The following is a 17,744-nucleotide window of genomic DNA, read 5'->3' as shown; positions in this document are numbered from 1 at the left end:
TTCTAGAAGGTCTTGTAAGTCTTCACAGAACCGTTCAACTTCAGCTTCTTCAGCATTACTGGTTGAGGCATAGACTTGGATTACTGTGATATTGAATGGTTTGCCTTGGAAATGAACAGAGATCATTCTGTCGTTTTTGAGATTGCATCCAAGTACTGCATTTCAGACTCTTGTTGACTATGATAGCTACTCCATTTCTTCTAAGGGATTCTTGCCCACAGTAGTAGATATAGTGGTCATCTGAGTTAAATTCACCTATTCCAGTCCATTTTAGTTCGCTGATTCCTAAAATGTTGATGTTCACTCTTGCCATCTCCTGTTTGACCACTTCCAATTTGCCTTGATTCATGGACCTAACATTCCAAGTTCCTATGCAATATTGCTCTTTACAGCATCGGACTTTACTTCCATCACAAGTCACATCCAGAACTCGGTATTGTTTTTGCTTTGGCTCCGTCTCTGCCTTCTTTCTGGAGTCAGTTCTCCACTGATCTCCAGTAGCATATTGGGCACCTACCGACATCAGGAAGCTTCTGTAAGCCTCTTATCCTTCTCCATCAGAGAGCAGACAGGCTGAAAAACTAACCAATCTGGTCACATGGACCATAGCCTTGTCTAACTCAATAAAACTATGAGCCATGCTGTGTAGGGCCACCCAAGATGGACAGGTCATGGTGGAGAGTTCAGACAAAATGTGATCCACTGGAGAAGGGTTGACAGTTTACTTTTGTTTAAATCCTATTGCTTCCTCACAAGGAATACTTTTAATTTTCAATTTCTTCTTGGTGTAGTGAATTCTCATTCAGAGGAAAATCCTGGTTACCTTTTATGCCTATGCTTTGTTCTTTAGGATCTGATGTTTCTTGAAGATCTTCTGTAGCCTGATCCCCTTCCTTAGTGGCCATTTCAAGATTATTTAAGTCAGTTTTAAGAGAGAGTCCCCACTTCATTTGTAGTATGTGCAGAATCAGACTTAAGTGAGCAGGAGTACTAGCAGCCTCTGATATGACTGTCAAACATTCTGCTGCACTCTCATTGACAGTCTGCACAGACTCCATGCACCAGGTGATTTATCTTGCCATAGCTCACCTGAAGAAATAAGCTCCTCTTGTAAAGGAGAGAGTTCTGATTCCATCAACATCTTCAGGAAGAGATTCTTGGTGTTCCTAGGAGCAGTGCTGGCACTATCATTACCTGTATCACAGATTCTTGAGTCTATTTCATCAGTTTTACTTCTTGTCATTTTCTTTAAGTGGCAGAAGTCCCTTCCTGATGACTGATCTATCTCCATGAGTAAGGATTCCTTTATTTTGCCATCCAAAATTTCTTTGTGGATTGCAGACGTACAATTCCATTGGCTACATGATGCCATATTCCTTATGGCCTTTCTCTTGAACCAAGGGGTCTGTTTTATGTGAATCAAACATTATGTTATTTGGTGTAACTAGCAACATACCAGAGAGTTCCAGAAAAACATCTATTTCTGCTTTATTGACTATGCCAAAGTCTTTGACTGTGTGGATAACAATAAACTGTGGAAACTTCTGAAAGAGATGGGACTACCAGATCACCTGACCTGCCTCTTGAGAAACCTATATGCAGGTCAGGAAGCAACAGTTAGAACTGGACGTGGAACAACAGACTGGTTCCAAATAGGAAAAGGAGTACGTCAAGGCTGTATATTGTCACCCTGCTTATTTAACTTCTATGCAGAGTACATCACAAGAAACGCTGGGCTGGAAGAAGCACAAGCTGGACTCAAGATTGCCATGAGAAGTATCAATAACCTCAGTTATGCACATGACACCACCCTTATGGCAGAAAGTGAAGAGGAAATAAAAAGCCTCTTGATGGTAGTGAAAGAGGAGAGGAGAAAAAGTTGGTTTAAAACTCAATATTCAGAAAACTAAGATCATGACATCTGGTCCCGTCACTTCATGGCAAATAGATGTGGAAACAGCATCAGACTTTATTTTCTTGGGCTCCAAAATCACTGCAGATGGTGATTGCAGCCATGAAATTAAAAGATGCTTATTCCTTGGAAGGAAAGTTATGACCAACCTAGATAGCATATTCAAAAGCAGAGACATTACTTTGCCAACAAAGGTCCATCTAGTCAAGGCTATGGTTTTTCCAGTGGTCATTTATGGATGTGAGAGTTGGACTGTGAAGAAAGCTGAGTGCCAAAGAATTGATGCTTTTGAACTGTGGTGTTGGAGAAGACTCTTGAGAGTTCCTTGGACACTGCAAGGAGATCCAACCAGTCCATCCTAAAGGAGATCAGTCCTGGGTGTTTGTTGGAAAGACTGATGGTGAAGCTGAAACTCAGTACTTTGGCCACCTCATGCGAAGAGTTGACTCATTGGAAAAGACCCTGATGCTGGGAGGGATTAGGGGCAGGAGAAGGGGACGACAGAGGATGAGATGGTTGGATGGCATCATCGACTCGATGGACATGAGTTTGGGTAAACTCCAGGAGTTGGTGATGGACAAGGGAGGCCTGTTGTGCTGCGATTCATGGGGTTGCAAAGAGTCGGACACGACTGAGCGACTGAACTGAACTGAGCAACATACCACTGACTGTGCTCTTGCCACTGGTAGTATATCTGCAATTAATTTTAAGAAATGTCTCAGTAAGTGCTTCTTCCTCTTCAGAAGTGGAGGATACAACTCATGCAGGTCGAATACTAGTAAAAGCAGTAAAGGGAGTTGCTTCTTTTGAGTGGACTACATCAGGATTAGTAGTCTTATCTAATTCAGCCTCCGGATGATGTTTGTGACACAGTGCTTATGGGGCTTAGAGATGGAGGGTGCTCAACACTGGAGACTTATTCAGGGTTGGGAACATTATAAAACCCATCCATTAACAAGTGCTCGGGAGAATATTTAATTCAACAAGTTTGTTGAGCTTGTATCAAATTTCAGGGCTATACTATTCAAAGAATTCTTTGATTCAACAGTATATTCAATAGTCCCTTTGGATTTCTGAAAAGGTATTCTTCTCTCATCTTTCTTGTGTAGAGTCTTTTTTTGGCCAGTGTCCTAGATAGGAACGCAAGTTCACCAGAATGCGTGGTGGGTGGGAGCTGGAGTGTAGGAATTGGAGAGCAATCCCAGAGTGAGGACTACTTTTGACTGCAGAGAGATGACCTGAGGAGACAGGAGGGAGGAGATCGTGGTGGGAAATGCTTTTGGAGGAAAGCCAGGCAGTGCCAGAGGCAGAGCACTACTGCTGAGTCGTGTGCAGAGTGTGGAGCCTTCACTGTAGCCTCTCTCCCTACTCTCTACAAAAATTTAAACTAGATGCTCATGCATGATCCTGCTGACTCCAGTTGGGGGTTGCATTCCATAGGCCTGATCACTGTTTGTCTGGAATCCCACAGGTGGATTTACTTGGATTGACTGGGTGGATGGAATGTTTCCTTTCTATCACCCACATCCCCCTTCTGTGTTGTTTAGGGATGTGGGGCTGTAGTTTGAAACATGGCATCAGTGGGTAAGGTTGTAGGATATCTGGTGTATTATGCCTTGGAAGAGTTTTCAGGGCATGTGAAACAAGTGCTGTTTGTGCAGTTTAACGTAGCGTGCCCCACACCTTGGATCCAGTTGTACGCGGGAGTCGGGCTAAAGCATTGGAATAGCCCCCTGGAAGGGGTGTGTGTGTGTGTGTGTGTGTGTGTGTGTGTGTGTGTGTGACTAATAGAGGTGAAGGGGTGGCAGTTTTACTCCATTTAGATTGTTAATTACCACTGGACCCAGCAGGTTCAGGGGAAATGCATGAGAGTAATAGCCAGCTGGGGGTGTTGATGGCATATCCAGCATTCTTCTAAATGGCTTCTCTGGTAGCTCAGCTGGTAAAGAATCTGCCTGCAATGCAGGAGATCCCAGTTTAATTCCTGGGATGGGAAGATCTGGAGAAGGGATAGGCTACCCGCTCCAGTATTCTTGGGCTTCCCTGGTGACTCAGCTGGTAAAGAATCCCCCTACAATGTGGGAGACCTTTGTGGGGTTCCATCCCTGGGTTGGGAAGATCCCCTGGAGAAGGGAAAGGCTACTCACTCCAGTATTCTGGCCTGGAGAATTCCATGGACTGTATAGTCCTTGGGTTCGCAAAGAATTGAACACGACTCTTAAATGTTCCCCTTCAAATACGATTCTTGAATATCAGCAGTAATAGAAGGCCTTCCACAGATCATTTCAAATGCGCTAAGACTCAGAGCACTCCTGGGGTCTACATGGACCTTTAGTAGTGCAGTAAGAAGAAAGTTGGTCCAAGGTTCATGAGTTTCTTGGCAGAGCTTTGCTGTGGTTTTCTTTAAACTGTGTTTCATTTTCTCTACCTTCCCTGAAGACTGGAGCAGCCAAGAGGTGTTTACTTTATAGTGTATCCCTAGGAGCCATAGTAAGTCCCTGTGTGATTTGGGCTATAACAGAGGGCCTGTTACTGTTCTGGAGGGACTTTGGAAGTCCAAATCAAGGGATTATTTCTTTTAAAAGGGACTTCTAGATTTCCATAGCCTTTTCAGATCAGGCGGAGAAGGCGTCAACCCATCCAGTGAAAAGTATCAGAAGATATTTATATCCTGATTGTGGGGGCATTTAAGTGAAATCTACCAGTCTCCCCCTCCCCACCACCCCAGATATGTCACTTGGCATTTGATTGGACTGAGTAATGATGAGGGTATTGAGTGGGTCTGTGGGTTATTCTGGTCACATAAATCACAGGCAAGCATTACTTGTTTTTCTGTTCTTTTAAGCCCCTTCCCTGAGAAAGCCTTTTGTGTTAAGTCCCATAGTGCATCCCTCCCATAATGGGTGGCATCATGTAACTCTTAGTTTCCATTGTAGGGACTCAGGAATTGGAACCTTACTCTCCTTTTTATACCAGCCTGTGCTTCCCTTCTCATAGCCCTGTTTCTCAGCATTTTCTTGTTCTTTTGGAGAATACTGGGGAAGGCTACAGAGTTCAGGGTGATCAATCACTAGGGCCACAATTTGTTCAGGCTCTTGCAGTTGAGCTGCCTTTTTTGCAGTTTGATAAACTTTGCTGTCTCCTTGGCTCACAAGAGATCCATTCCTCTGATGGCCCCTACAGTGGCTACCCGGGTTGGGAGCTGCACCCCATCTAAAAAGCCCGAATCACATCTTTATGTTTTATAGGAGAATTTCTGGTGGTTAACATTCCTCTTTCTTTCCAAATGGTAGTATGAGCATGTAGCATGTGGAACCTGTAGTTAGAGTCAGTAGAAGTATTTAATTTCTTATCCTTCCCTAGTTGCAAAGCTCCCATTAGTGAATTAGTTCCACATCTGTGCTGATGTCTGGGTTGGTGGGGCCTTCGCTTCTGTGACTTGATCTAGACTAGCAATGGCATGCCCCACCTTTCAGGTTCCCATTTCTATAAAACTGCTCCCATCAGTAAACCATTTGACCTCAGGGCTATCAACAGATTCATCTAGAAGATCAGACCTGCTGGAGTAAGTTTGTTCTATGGTGTTTATACAATGACACAGCAAGTCCCCACTCTCAGCTACTGGAAGCAGAGTTGCTGGGTTCAGGGTTTGGCACACTTATAAAATAATGTCGAGGGTCTCTGTTAGGAGGGCCTGATATCTTGTTAACCTTCCTTCAGTCAACCAATAATCTTTTACTTCCAGCACTGAGTGTACCTGATAAAGGGTTAACACATCTAAGTGTTGTCCCAGGGTAAGCTTGGAAGCCTCATTAACCAGCAAGGGTATGGCTGCTATTGCCAGCAGGCAGTTTGGTCATTCCAGGGCCACTGTGTCCAGTTGTTATGAAAAATAAGCCACTGGTCTCTGATGTGGTCCCAGCTTTTGGGTCAGGACTCATAGTACTATCCCCGATCTCTTGTGAATGTATACGTAAAGGGCTTGTCCACATTTGGAAGTCTCAGTGCTAATGCTCTGCTCAACAAAGTCTTTAGAGTCACTGGTGGTTGCTCTTTCAATGAAGGGATTCCCTTTCTTCTCCCTTTAGAGCCTCAAAGAGGGCTTTGGCTTTAAGGCCATAATTTGGAATCCAGATGTGACAGAACCCAGTCATCCTGAGAAAGCCTCGGCATTGCCTCTTTGTGGTTGGAGATTATAATCACCAGTTGCTCTTTTCTGACCTGTGGCCTTAGGGGTCAAAACAGATCTTAAATATTGAACCCATTGCTGTGATATTTGAGCCTTGGTTGATGAGATACATCCCTTTTTTACCAGAAAATTTAAGACCTTAACAGTATTTTGATCTGAATCTTGTTTGGTTTCAGTACTTATCAATCATCAACATATTGTAGCAGAGTTCCCTTTTCAAGGATCACGTGCCTTGCTAATGCATTTCCAAAAATAATGGGGGCTGTCCTGCCTCCAGGGTGTCAGAGTCCCTCCATACAAAGACAAAAAGATACTGGGAGTATGGATGGAGGGGAATACAGAAAAATGCATCTTTGAGGTACCAAACAGAGAAATACTGAGCGCTCCCCAGCATGTGGGTGACAAGGTGTGTGGGTTTAGCATCCGTGGGTGAACAGGGACGACTGCCTCCTTCACTGCTCTAAGGCTTACACAAACTGACGATACTCTCCATTAGGCTTCTGAATGGGGAGGACCAGGGTGTTGCAAGGGGATTGGCAGGGCCTAAAGAGTCTGCATTTTAGAAATTTGGTGACCAGTGCTGGAGTCCCCTCAGGGCTTCTGACTTTCAAGGATCTTCTCTCTGGGTGCTCCCTCCCAGGCATTACTCTTCTTTCTGTAGAGGGGAGCATGTTTTGCCCTGCTTGGCACTGAAGCATCCTAAACTGCTGTTATCTACTTGCTCTCTGATTTCTTGGGAGATGTCTTGGGAAATATTTTGATGACCAGCAGGTGGGTCATCTGGGGCTACCAACAGATGCATTCTCTGTTTGAATTCTCTGCCTCCTTGGACTTCACCCTGTCCTAAGAATATACTAGCTCCTAGCTTATTTAGCAAATCTCTCCCAAGGAAGGCATTCTGGCATATACAAAAAGGAGTGAGTAATACTAATGGACCCGACTTCATAGGCAAGGGGAGACATAAATTGTGAGGAACTGGGGCCCGTCAAGTTGCCCCTGGGGCATCCCAGAGGAGGGCACTCAGGACGTTCCCCTTCCAGTGACCACCTTCTGACAAAAGGTACCCTGATCCGGGCCCAGGAAGCTTCTTGGCAGCCTGTCCAGCCTTCTCAGCCCTCTGGGGTCCCCTCAAGGTGGTGGGTGATTCAGAGCAGCCAAAAGCTCTGTTTTCTTTATTAACGTCTTATCCTTATTGGCCTTCTCTGTTCAGTCTTGGTTGTTATAGACCTTGAAGACCTCCTTTATCAAGGTTGACAATGAGGTTTGGGGGCCAGCCTCGAGCTTTCGTATTTTTCTCCTGATGTCAGGAGTTGTTGCTGTTCAGTCGCTTGGTCGTGTCTGAATCTTTGCACCCCATGGACTGCAGCACGCCAGGCTTCCCTGTCCGTCACCAGCTCCCAGAGTTTACTCAGACTCATGTCCATTGAGTCAGTGATGCCATCCAACCATCTCATCCTCTGCTGTCCCCTTCTCCTCATGCCTTCCATATTTCCCAGCATCACGGTCTTTTCCAATGAGTCGGCCCTTCCAATCAGGTGGCCAAAGTATTGGAGCTTCAACTTCAGTCCTTCCAATGAATATTTAGTATTGATTTCCTTTAGGACTGACTGGTTTGATCTCCTTGCTATCCGAGGGACTCTCAAGAGCCTTCTCCAACACCACAGTCCAAGTTGATCTCTGGTTCCTCTGCCTTTCCTAACTCCAGCTTGTACATCAGGAAGTTCTCAGTTCACATACTGTTGAAACCTGGCCTGGAGAATTTTGAGCATTGCTTTGCTAGCGTGTGAAATGAGTGCAATTGTGCAGTAGTTTGAACACTTCTTTGGCATTGTCTTTCTTTGGGATTGAATGAAAACTGACCTTTTGATTGAATGAAAACTCAGCCACTGCTGAGTTTTCCAAATTTGCTGGCATATTGAGTGTAGCACTTTCACAGCATCATCTTTTAGGATTTGAAATAGCTCAGCTGGAATTCCATCACATCCACTAGCTTTGCTCGTAGTGATGCTTCCTAAGGCCCACTTGACTTCACATTCCAGGATGTCTGGCTGTAGGTGAGTGACTATACCATTGTGGTTATCTAGGTGGTTAAGAATCTTATTTGTATAGTTCCTTGTGTATTCTTGCTACCTCTTCTTAATATCTTCTGCTTCTGTTAGGTCCATACCATTTCTGTCCTTTATTGTGCCCATCTTTGCATGAAATGTGCCTTAGTATCTCTAATATTCTTTAAGAGATCTCTAGTCTTTCCCATTCTATTGTTTTCCTCTGTTTTTTTTTGCATTGTTCACTTAGAAAGGCTTTCTTATCTCTCTCTGCTATTCTTTGGAACTCTGAATTCAAATGGATATATCTTTCCTTTTCTCCCTTGCCTTTCATGTCTCTTTTCTCAGCTATTTGTGAGGACTCCTTAGACAACCATTTGATAAAAGGCATGGCCAGTGGTGATCTCCCTTCTGCGGACTGAGGGTGTATATTCATGTACTAGCTGGCTCAGGAAGATGGCAGCTTTCCACCTTTCTTCTCAGTAACCTCTTAGAACTTACCTAGTTTACAGGCTTTACCATACACTTTTTCATTCCTTCCGATAGACACATAACATGTCTCATCCAGCGTGGCCTACTTGATCTTCATAGTCCCAGCGTGGGTCGATGTTCTGGGACTGCGTCCTCACTCCCCTGGTAGGTTCACTGATGCGGGTTGGTGGCCAGTAGGCCATCTGCCTGTTCCCTGGCGTTTCTCAGTGTATGCTCAGGTTGCAACAGTGGGCCCGAATAACCGTGATGTTCTGCCAGGTGAGAGTGTGTCAACCCCAGCCTGACAAATTTGTGCCTAAACTTGTCAGGGTTCTCTGAGGACCTGCCAAATCTCTGCTTACAGATTCCCAAGTCTCCCACTGAGAAGGGGATGCTCATTCTAGCTACTTCCTGAAGAGGGTAAAGGCTTTGTGGGACAAAAGTGGGGGTTACCTTTGAACCTGATCAGAGCTCTGCTGGGGAAAGCACTGAGGGCACTGATTTGGGGGTTTCGATTTGTCAGGGTGGTAAGGTGGGAGTCCAGGAGCTGAAGGAGATGGTGAAGGGGAGGGAAAAGGAGCTCAAGAAGGAGGCTCAGTGGGCCAGTGACTAATTAAAAGAGACTGGAAGGAAGCTCTGTGAGAAGGTCTGGCTCCCAATCCTTGGGAACCACATAGGCATAGAGGCTCCACATACATGATAAAAATCCCTCAGGCCTGAGTCTCCATAAAGTATAAAGGCCTGCACGCACGGGACCTTTCTCCATTTTGGGGACAGCTTACAAAAATAGATCCAGTAGTAAATGGTATTTAAGAGATCCAATTGATCATTGGAGCTGGGTAACGGATACATAGGAGTTCATTATACCATTGTTTTTAAAAGATTTTTATTTTTTCTGTGGAAGTATAGTTGATTTGTAGCATTGCATTGATTTCTGCTGTACAGCAGGGTGGTTGAGTTGTACATGTATATATATTCTTTTTTGTATTCTTTTCCACTGTTGTTTTTCACAGAATATGGAGTGTGGCTCCTTGGGCTGCACATTGGGGCCTTGTTGTTTATCCATTCTCATTATACTATTCTGTTTATTTGTATACATTTGAACTTTTCCATGACAAAAGTGCTTTCCTTAAAAAAGCAAGCTGTGAGAGATGTACAATGTGGTATCATTTATATCAAGCTTGAAAACATAAACAGAAAAATAGACTGTTTATAGATTTATGCTTTTGTGGTGAATGCTTAAAACAAAACAAAACACACAGAAATCATAACAGCTGATTTGACCTTAGTGGTTACTATTGGATGGCAAGAAAAGAAGGATTCAAAAGCCTTTATAATATTCTGTGTATTTATTGGGGCTTCCCAGGTCGTTCAGTGGCAAAGAATCTGCCTGCAGGGTAGCAGACACGGGTTTGAGCCCTGTATTTTGGGAAGCTACCCTGGAGAATGAAATGGCAAACTATTTCAGTATCCTTGCCTGGGAAATCCCATGGACAGAGGAGCCTGGCGGGCTACAGTCCATGGGGTCACAAAAGAGTTGGACACAACTGAGTGATTCAACAACAATGTTTTCATTAAGTTATTCTCTGTTTAAAAATAAACCAAAACAACACAGTTAAGGGATCCATTCTGTGACCACTTCTCCTGGTCACCCAGTGCATATTGGCACCAGGCTGCACTGTAAAAGAAAATCAGTTCATTTGTTTTTAAACTGTCTCCAGTTGTTAAAAATGCAGAGATACCCTGGGCGTTTCTCGTATTTACATTAATCTGAAATATACTTGGGCGAGTTTCTTTTATATTTCTGAGAATGTACATAAGTGCTCAGTTTCCTTTAAGCCAATTAAATACAGCTCATTTACAAATTAATTTTTATGTACAGACAGAACCAATAGCTTTCCCGTCAGAGTTTAAAAGTCCTCTTTTTTTTTTTTTTTCCTGTCTGGGGGACCATAGGTAGATCAGATAGTTCCTAGAGCCAGGCAGAACAGTTAACACTGGAGGCAGGGGGGAGAAAGGCAAGCTATTTTCTTTTCCCCCATGGGTGGTCTTTAAAGTCCTACTAAGCACCCCGAGCCTAGAGTCTCAGGCCATGTGGGCTGTTTTTGCATTTCAAGGCCTAGGTGCTCCACCAGGTCCACAATGTTGGCAGAGACTTGCAGGACCAGTTGGACAGACAGAAATACATAAAACAAAGGCCCTTTTAAAAACACAGACGGTGACAGAAACTTAAAGACACAGAGTCTTCGTGATGAAGGGCACAGGAGTGAAGGGCTGAGGACCACGGGAGAGGTAAAGGGAGGAGGGGCAGAAGAGAATGAAAGAGAGACAGAGAGAGATTGCCGTTTCAACCTGCCCGCTGCAGGTGTCTATTCAGGCACCAACCCACCTGCCTTCAGAAAGGGCCGGTGATGGAGGGAGCACCCTGTCCACTGCCCACTGGGGTAATCAAGCCTGGAAACCAGCCAGTGGTGTATCATTTCTGGGTTCCCACCCCATAGATGGGACTTCTACCCATGCGTCCACCAGTATATAGAAATCTGCCATTTCAGCCTGTTCCCAGTGGGACATCTCTTGGCAGCAGGAAAATAAAGGTGAGAATATTGTGAGGCGCTCAGACTTCCAGCCACTACGTGATATTAGGTTTGAATCTCCTTCGCTCTTGTAAATCTCCAGTCAAGGAGAGCCTACTGGGCCAAGGTCTGTCTGCACGGCCTGAGGCAGGCCTCTCCCACCTGTTTGTCACTGGTCAAGGGGAGCTGTTGCTGGCCAGAGCGTCTCACGAGCCAAGAGGAGTGATGGAGCAAGTTGCCCGATGGCCACTCTCTGGGAAGGATGGGGCAGAAGTAAGAGGACAGAGAGGGGAGAGGTAGAGCGATTTCAGGAGAGGGAAAGGGACAAAGGTTGGGGGGAGAGTGTTGCCTGAATGAGGGTCTGAGACCGCCAGCGGCCAGGAAGGCAGACGTATCAAACGTGGTGACACTGAAATGAGGTCCAGGCGAGTGCTCGTCGCCCAGGGGGAAGCCGCATTCGGCGGTCCCTGGCGGTGCTCAGATCCTCTCCTGGGACGGGGACAGCTGTCCCTTCACTGTGTTCCCAAAAAGTATGTTACTGACCAGAGTTCGTGGCCTCCTTAGTCAATAGAAATTGATACGAGGCTAGACAGGAAATTCCAGCAAGCCTTTATGGGGGCCCCTGCTGCAACAGGAAGGAGTAGAAACAAGTGACAGTTTCCCTTGCTTGCTTCCTGGAGGGGAGCAGGGGTGGCTGGTTCCTTACATGGGGTGAGGGTAGCAGTGGGTCCAGGGATGGCTTAGGTGGTCTGCCCACCTACCTGATGGTGCTGTGTGGGTTTTTGGTCTTTTCTGTGTCTTGTTCATAATTTGCCCCAACTGCACAGGCATGCAGTTATTTTTAGTCCTTTGTAGTTTCTCTGTATTTTGTTGCTTGAGGAGACATTTGTCCAGGTGCAGGCACTACAGCAAAGAGTCCCAGGTCCCAGTGTCTCAAGAATAGGTATTAAGTTGTTTGGTGGTGGTGTGGGTGCTGTCGGTACTGCCCAGAACCAGGTTATGTGTATCTGACCTGGTTTCGTGAGCATTGGTTGTTGAGCTGCCCTAGTCTGCAGAGAGCCGTCTGGCCAAGGGGTGCCCTTCACCCCAGAGATTATTTCCCTCACCCATCCCCACCCCCACAAGCTCACAGCATGTAGCCACTGATGAGGGGATCCAGATGGTCTGCGTTCCTGTTCCCAGGTGGAACCAACTATGGTACTTATGGGATGGGGCTGAAGCTCCTGCTGAGACCACATTCTTGCTTAGCTTTCTTCCCCTGCTCTGCTCCCCTCACTTGCTTCTTTCTGAGAGCAGTCCCTCAAACAACTAGAGTCTGCTTTTAGGAAATCTGACTTAAAGAATTTGTTGCAGTTGTTTTTGTCTAGTCGCTAAGTCGTGTCTGACTCTTGTGACCGCATGGACTGTATGTAGCCCACCAGGCTCCTCTGTCCATGGATTTCCCAGGCAAGAATACTGGAGCAGGTTGCCATTCCCTTCTCCAAGGGATCTTCCTGACCCAGGGATTGAACCCGAGTCTCCTGGATTGGCAGGCGAATTCTTTTACCGCTGAGCCACCAAGGAAGCTTTAAGAAAGAATATTTGCTGAATAAATTAATGCAGACCCAAGATCTTCTTTGGGGAGTAGGAATTGACTGTGCATTTGCTTCAACTTTGGCCGCTTATATTTAATTTAGGGGGTAATTTAGGCAAAGAATCAACTTTATAGGTTTACAATTAGGATTATCTAATCAGATGGATAAATACAGATTTTTCTGGTGCTAGGTATTTTATTATTAAGTATAGAACAGTTGTTTTGAAAAGCTTGGTAGGACTATATGATTTAAAATGAGTTCTTAAAAAAAAAAAAAGTCTTTTAGCTTTGAAGACTGATTTGTTCTGTCTCAGTTTGGAGCTACAATAGTCAGTAATGGATTCAGTTGCACAATTGATCATTTTCCCGGAAGTGGTCATTTTCTCTTCTATATGATTCTTAAGGGACAGGGTCTATCTCATCTTGCTCATCTTTGCACAAAATATTGTGAATTTTTGATGTTCCCGTACCTTTGGATTTAGCCGAATCAGTCCCTATAAAAATATTTTTCTTGATAATATGTTTAGAAGATTTCTTATTTTGGAGGATTTTTGTTAACTTCTGGGGATAAATTTATCCATGAGAATCATATCTGTGCTTTTAAAAAAATTGTTGAATACATTCAACATGATAATTTAAATATTTGCTGTAGAGAACTTGAGTTGCTTTTTCTTCTCTATGATCATTTCTGTGATTTTCAAAGGCACATACCTCCCCAGCTGCAGAATTTCACAGAAAACAACCAGCCACACATTTTGAGGTGCAGATAGCTTGCTTTATTTTGTTGTTACGATCTCAAGGAGGTCCAACAATTATAACTAACAATTGAATTTAAACTTGCATGAAAAGAACTACATCAAATTGATATTTTGGGCAGTTAGTAATACTTTGTTGTTTTTAAATTTAACGACAGCTTTATTTTGTTCTTTATTTTTTGCTGTGGCTCATTGCTTAGTTGCCCCAGTTTCTGGTTTAAATTTAGAACTACCACACGAAGGCGTTGGCTGCACCCCTGAACCTCCAAGAGTTGACACTGCTCTGGCATAGGAATGCATGAATAACTTGGTTAACTGAGGGGATGGCCAGGTGATGTTACTTTTCCAAGCTACCCAGGCACTCTCTATGGTCAGAGACAGTGTGAAATGAGCGAACAAAGTGTTGGCCGTTACACTTTGTTCTGGTAATATTTAAGTCATGATAATTTTGAGTGTGACATCATCAGAGAAAATGTAAGACGTTAAAGTGTTGCTTACAGGAGGGTAAATGCAAACATCACCAATGCCTTACATTTCTGATTCCATAAGTATCGGTGCACATCAGGTGACGTGCACAGCATTTTTCGGTGGATAGGACATCTTCAATGGGGAATTCCTCGACCCATTGAGGCATACTTAGACATCAACATTATGTTGAGGCACAAAGATTGATTAAGTGTTGAGCAGGGTATTCGTTCCATAAGAAACTTTCTCCTACCAACCGTTAGTTTCAATAGTTACAGTGTAAAATGTCATAAAATAAATGGTACAAAACTTTATAACCGTTAATTCGGCTATATACAGTATGTACATGTCACTAGAAAATGTGTAATCTTCTTAGGTCAACAATTATGAAAAGATTGAAATGTATTATTTTTGAACTTCGACTCATTTAGGTTGATACAAAACTACTCTTTTTTTAAGTATTTACAGATCAGAAAGACAGAAAGATTAGTCCATGTGAATCATTTGGGTAAGGTTAAGAATGAGTCTGAGTGTGAGAGCACAGGCCCTCTTAAATGGATCGAATATTTATATTCACAGTAGCAGAGTCAGATCCAAATTCATTCCCTAAACTCAGGGTATACAGTCCACCATCTTGTTTCCGTACGTCCATGATGATCAGAGTCGTCAGGTCATCTGTGTTTTCAATGTGGAATCGCCCTTGCTGTTCTTGATCATGAATTGTTCTTCCACCACGGGACCATGTTATTTCCGGGGTAGGCTCACCCGTAAAAGCGCAGGCTACTGTTAAAACTTTTCCTTCATCAATGCTGATGTCAGGAGGAAGAGCTTCAATTTTAGGTGGAATTCCTTTATGGAACAACAACAACAAACCTTTAGAATCACTGAAAAAAAATTAAAACTTGCATTCTACTGAATTGTGTGCACTAAAGATTCTACCATGCTACTAGGCTTGTCTACCTCTACCGATAATTTGATTGCTCACCTCTTAGGCCTGCTTTAAGCATTCTACTAGTTGAACTCTCCAGTTGTGTCATACTAGATTTTCCCATAAAACTGCTGGAACTCATTTCTACAAAGGACTCTTGCATGGAGGACATGCTTTGGGCAGACATGCTTGCAAATTTCATTTCAGTCATGCTGCTAGCACTGCTGCTGCTGAAACTGCTGAAGGAGGCCTCCTGCTTAGAGGCAGACATTTGGACTGACTGAGACGAGAAGCTTCCTTGCAAGCTCGTGTCACCACTTGTTCTCAATACTACCTCTCTGGGAGGTTCTTCAACTAGAGCTGTGGAGCATAGCAGATACACAGTGAACATCAATGACATCTGGTTAATTTGTGACATCTGACATTGACTTGCAGAAATGGAAACTTAGACACGCACACACAGAAACATAACCCAAACGATTTGCTGTGAAAGCGTAAGCAAATACATACATACAGTTGTCAAGAGCTAGCCCAGTGTCTCCCAGAAATGAATCCTTATATTTATAGTATTACATTTCATGCAGGTGCTAGAATCACTAGGGAAAAAAATGGCTAGTCATAGAAATAGAAAATAATTTTTATATTGTGCATTCTGAAAATACATGTAACAGGACAGCTGGTAGCTTTGCTTTGAAAGTTAACTTATCCATATTTCTATCTAGCTATAAAGAAACATTGACTGTTAAGAATGAATTCACACAGGAAGCCTGTGTCTCTTACACATGGTATTCAAAGAGGCTCCTGAGAGTTTGCTGTGCTCAGAAAGACAAAAGCAAAAAACAGAACCATACAATGGCCTTAAGCAAGTAACGAAAGTGGTAAAGATATACTTACGAAGGACTGTTAAGGAAGCAGTAGCTGAACACTGGCCACGGAAATTTTTGGCCTTAATTGTATACTTCCCACTGTCACTTACTGATGCATTTCGGATTTCAAGAGAATATACATTTCTGGAGCGACTTACACTGATATTTGAAGAAATAGAAATCTAAAAAAAAGAGGAAAAAAAAGTGTTTCTTTGAGCTCTTCAGGAGTAAAGTATTGAAAGTTCTCTTCAGTAACATTCATAATTAAACTTACTGGCAGGTTGTTTTTAAACCATTCGATTTCAGGCGATGGCTCACCACTGATTTCACAAGAAAAGAGAACGTTTTGTCCTTCATTAACATTTTGAGATCTGGGCTGTGAGATGAAGGCTGGAGCATCTGAGAGTTCTTTGCTTAGGGTCAGATCATACTGACACTTAATGATGCCTTGGCTGGTTTTGCCGATGCAGGTGAGGATCCCTTCATCTTTGTGACCAGCCTGCTTGATGGTCAGGGTATGGTCGCTGCCTGAGATGCCGTACCTATACTCATCAGAATTGCTGAGCTCCACCCCGTTCAGTACCCATTTCACATCAGTGGCACCAGCGATGTTGGCTTTCAGAGTCACTTTCTGACCATCAGTTATACTCATCTGAGTAGAAAATGCTTTGATCTCAGCATGAGTTCGGATGTCTTCCGATGCCTGTGATGTTTTAGTGATTTCCTCATGGACAACAGATTTTTCCAGGGAGGTGGCTTCTGATTTCTTGACTTTTTCAGAAATCAGAAGTGTGGAAGCTTCCTCCTTGAGAGCTAGCTTTTCGTGAGATTTCACCTCTGACGTCTTGATTTCTTCAGAAATGAGGGCTTTCTTGGAAATTTCCTCTTGGATAGATGCCGTCTTCTGGGACGTAATTTCGGAGGTCTTTTGTGCAGATACTTTCTGTATCTCAGTGTCTTTTACAACTGAAAAAGAAAGCTCAGTAAAGCAAATTGAATGGAAAAGAGGTCCTACCCTTTTGTCTTGTGGATTCTGCAAGTAATATACAAAGAAAAAACACTGACTTACGCATGCAGTGTAGGTTAACACGTGATACTTTCTCAGCCCCGATCTTGGAAAGTTGTCATGTGTGACTTTCGAGACCAGTGTAACGATTATTTAAACTAAACTAAATTGAAGAATGAATTCTGTGGCTTAAGGGGAAAAAAGTTTTGAATAGTTAAAGGATCTGGGAGATGGATGGATTTAGGAGATTTTGATTAATTAAAACAATTTAATTATGTTTTAGAAGATTCAGATGAAGGCAAACTCATTTTAATTGGGAAAACTGATACAGCTTTGGACTGTTATCATTAACTTTCCACTGCTTTGGAAAATTAGCAAGAGCGAAGTTTTAGGGAACAAGTACCATTTGGTACATTCATCTGACTATTCATTCTTAAACATTACAGGGAGCAGGCATCTTACATAATATCTGGGACTCTTATATAACACTACATACAGTTATGCACTTAATAAATATAAATTATATTCTAACTTCAAATATGTGTATTTATACATTTGTGTACAAATGGTACTCTGTAACTTGGTAAAACAGTTTTTATTTTAATACTTTTTTTGTGTGTGTAAGCAAGCATGTTTAGAAATGTCTCCTTAATATAGTTTTCCGAAAATTGTTGGTAAGAATAAAAGCCAACTTACCTTTTATTGTTAATCTGCAGCTAGAGGACACAGATCCAGCTGAGTTTGTTATTGTACAAGTATAAAGTCCACTGTCAGAAGTATCAGTCTTCTGAATTTCTAGGAAGAATGCTCCTTTGTCTTCAGAGAGTTTGTATTTACCTCCTTGTGTTATAGCCTGTGGAATGCAAGTGATTTGAATTTTAAAAAGTGAGTTACTCTTAAACTTTCTTTGGGAGTTGGGAAAAAGGGAAGAGGGTTAGTTTTCTTTCTTTTTTTTTTTTTT

General features: G+C 43.2%; 1 protein-coding gene and 1 pseudogene across 5 annotated transcripts in view; both read right to left on the bottom strand.

Annotated features, from left to right (window-relative positions):
- Nucleotides 1–721: 721 nt before the first annotated feature.
- LOC128060471 (oxidation resistance protein 1-like) lies at nt 722–8,820 on the bottom strand (annotated as a pseudogene).
- Nucleotides 8,821–13,516: 4,696 nt separating this feature from the next.
- TTN (titin) overlaps nt 13,517–17,744 on the bottom strand; it is a 274,868-nt gene continuing 270,640 nt past the window's right edge. For all 5 annotated transcript variants that reach the window (XM_052636390.1, XM_052636391.1, XM_052636392.1 and 2 more), the window contains 5 exons: nt 17,480–17,636; nt 16,052–16,743; nt 15,806–15,959; nt 14,969–15,271; nt 13,517–14,832 (listed from right to left, as the gene is read on the bottom strand). In XM_052636390.1, coding sequence (XP_052492350.1) covers nt 14,534–14,832; nt 14,969–15,271; nt 15,806–15,959; nt 16,052–16,743; nt 17,480–17,636 — 1,605 coding nt within the window. In that variant the 3' untranslated portion in view covers nt 13,517–14,533. The remainder of the gene's footprint in view (nt 14,833–14,968; nt 15,272–15,805; nt 15,960–16,051; nt 16,744–17,479; nt 17,637–17,744) is intronic.

Source organism: Budorcas taxicolor, chromosome 2 (genome assembly GCF_023091745.1).
Source record: "Budorcas taxicolor isolate Tak-1 chromosome 2, Takin1.1, whole genome shotgun sequence".
Classification (NCBI taxonomy): Eukaryota; Metazoa; Chordata; class Mammalia; order Artiodactyla; family Bovidae; genus Budorcas; species Budorcas taxicolor.
This window is presented reverse-complemented; position numbering and strand designations above follow the sequence as displayed.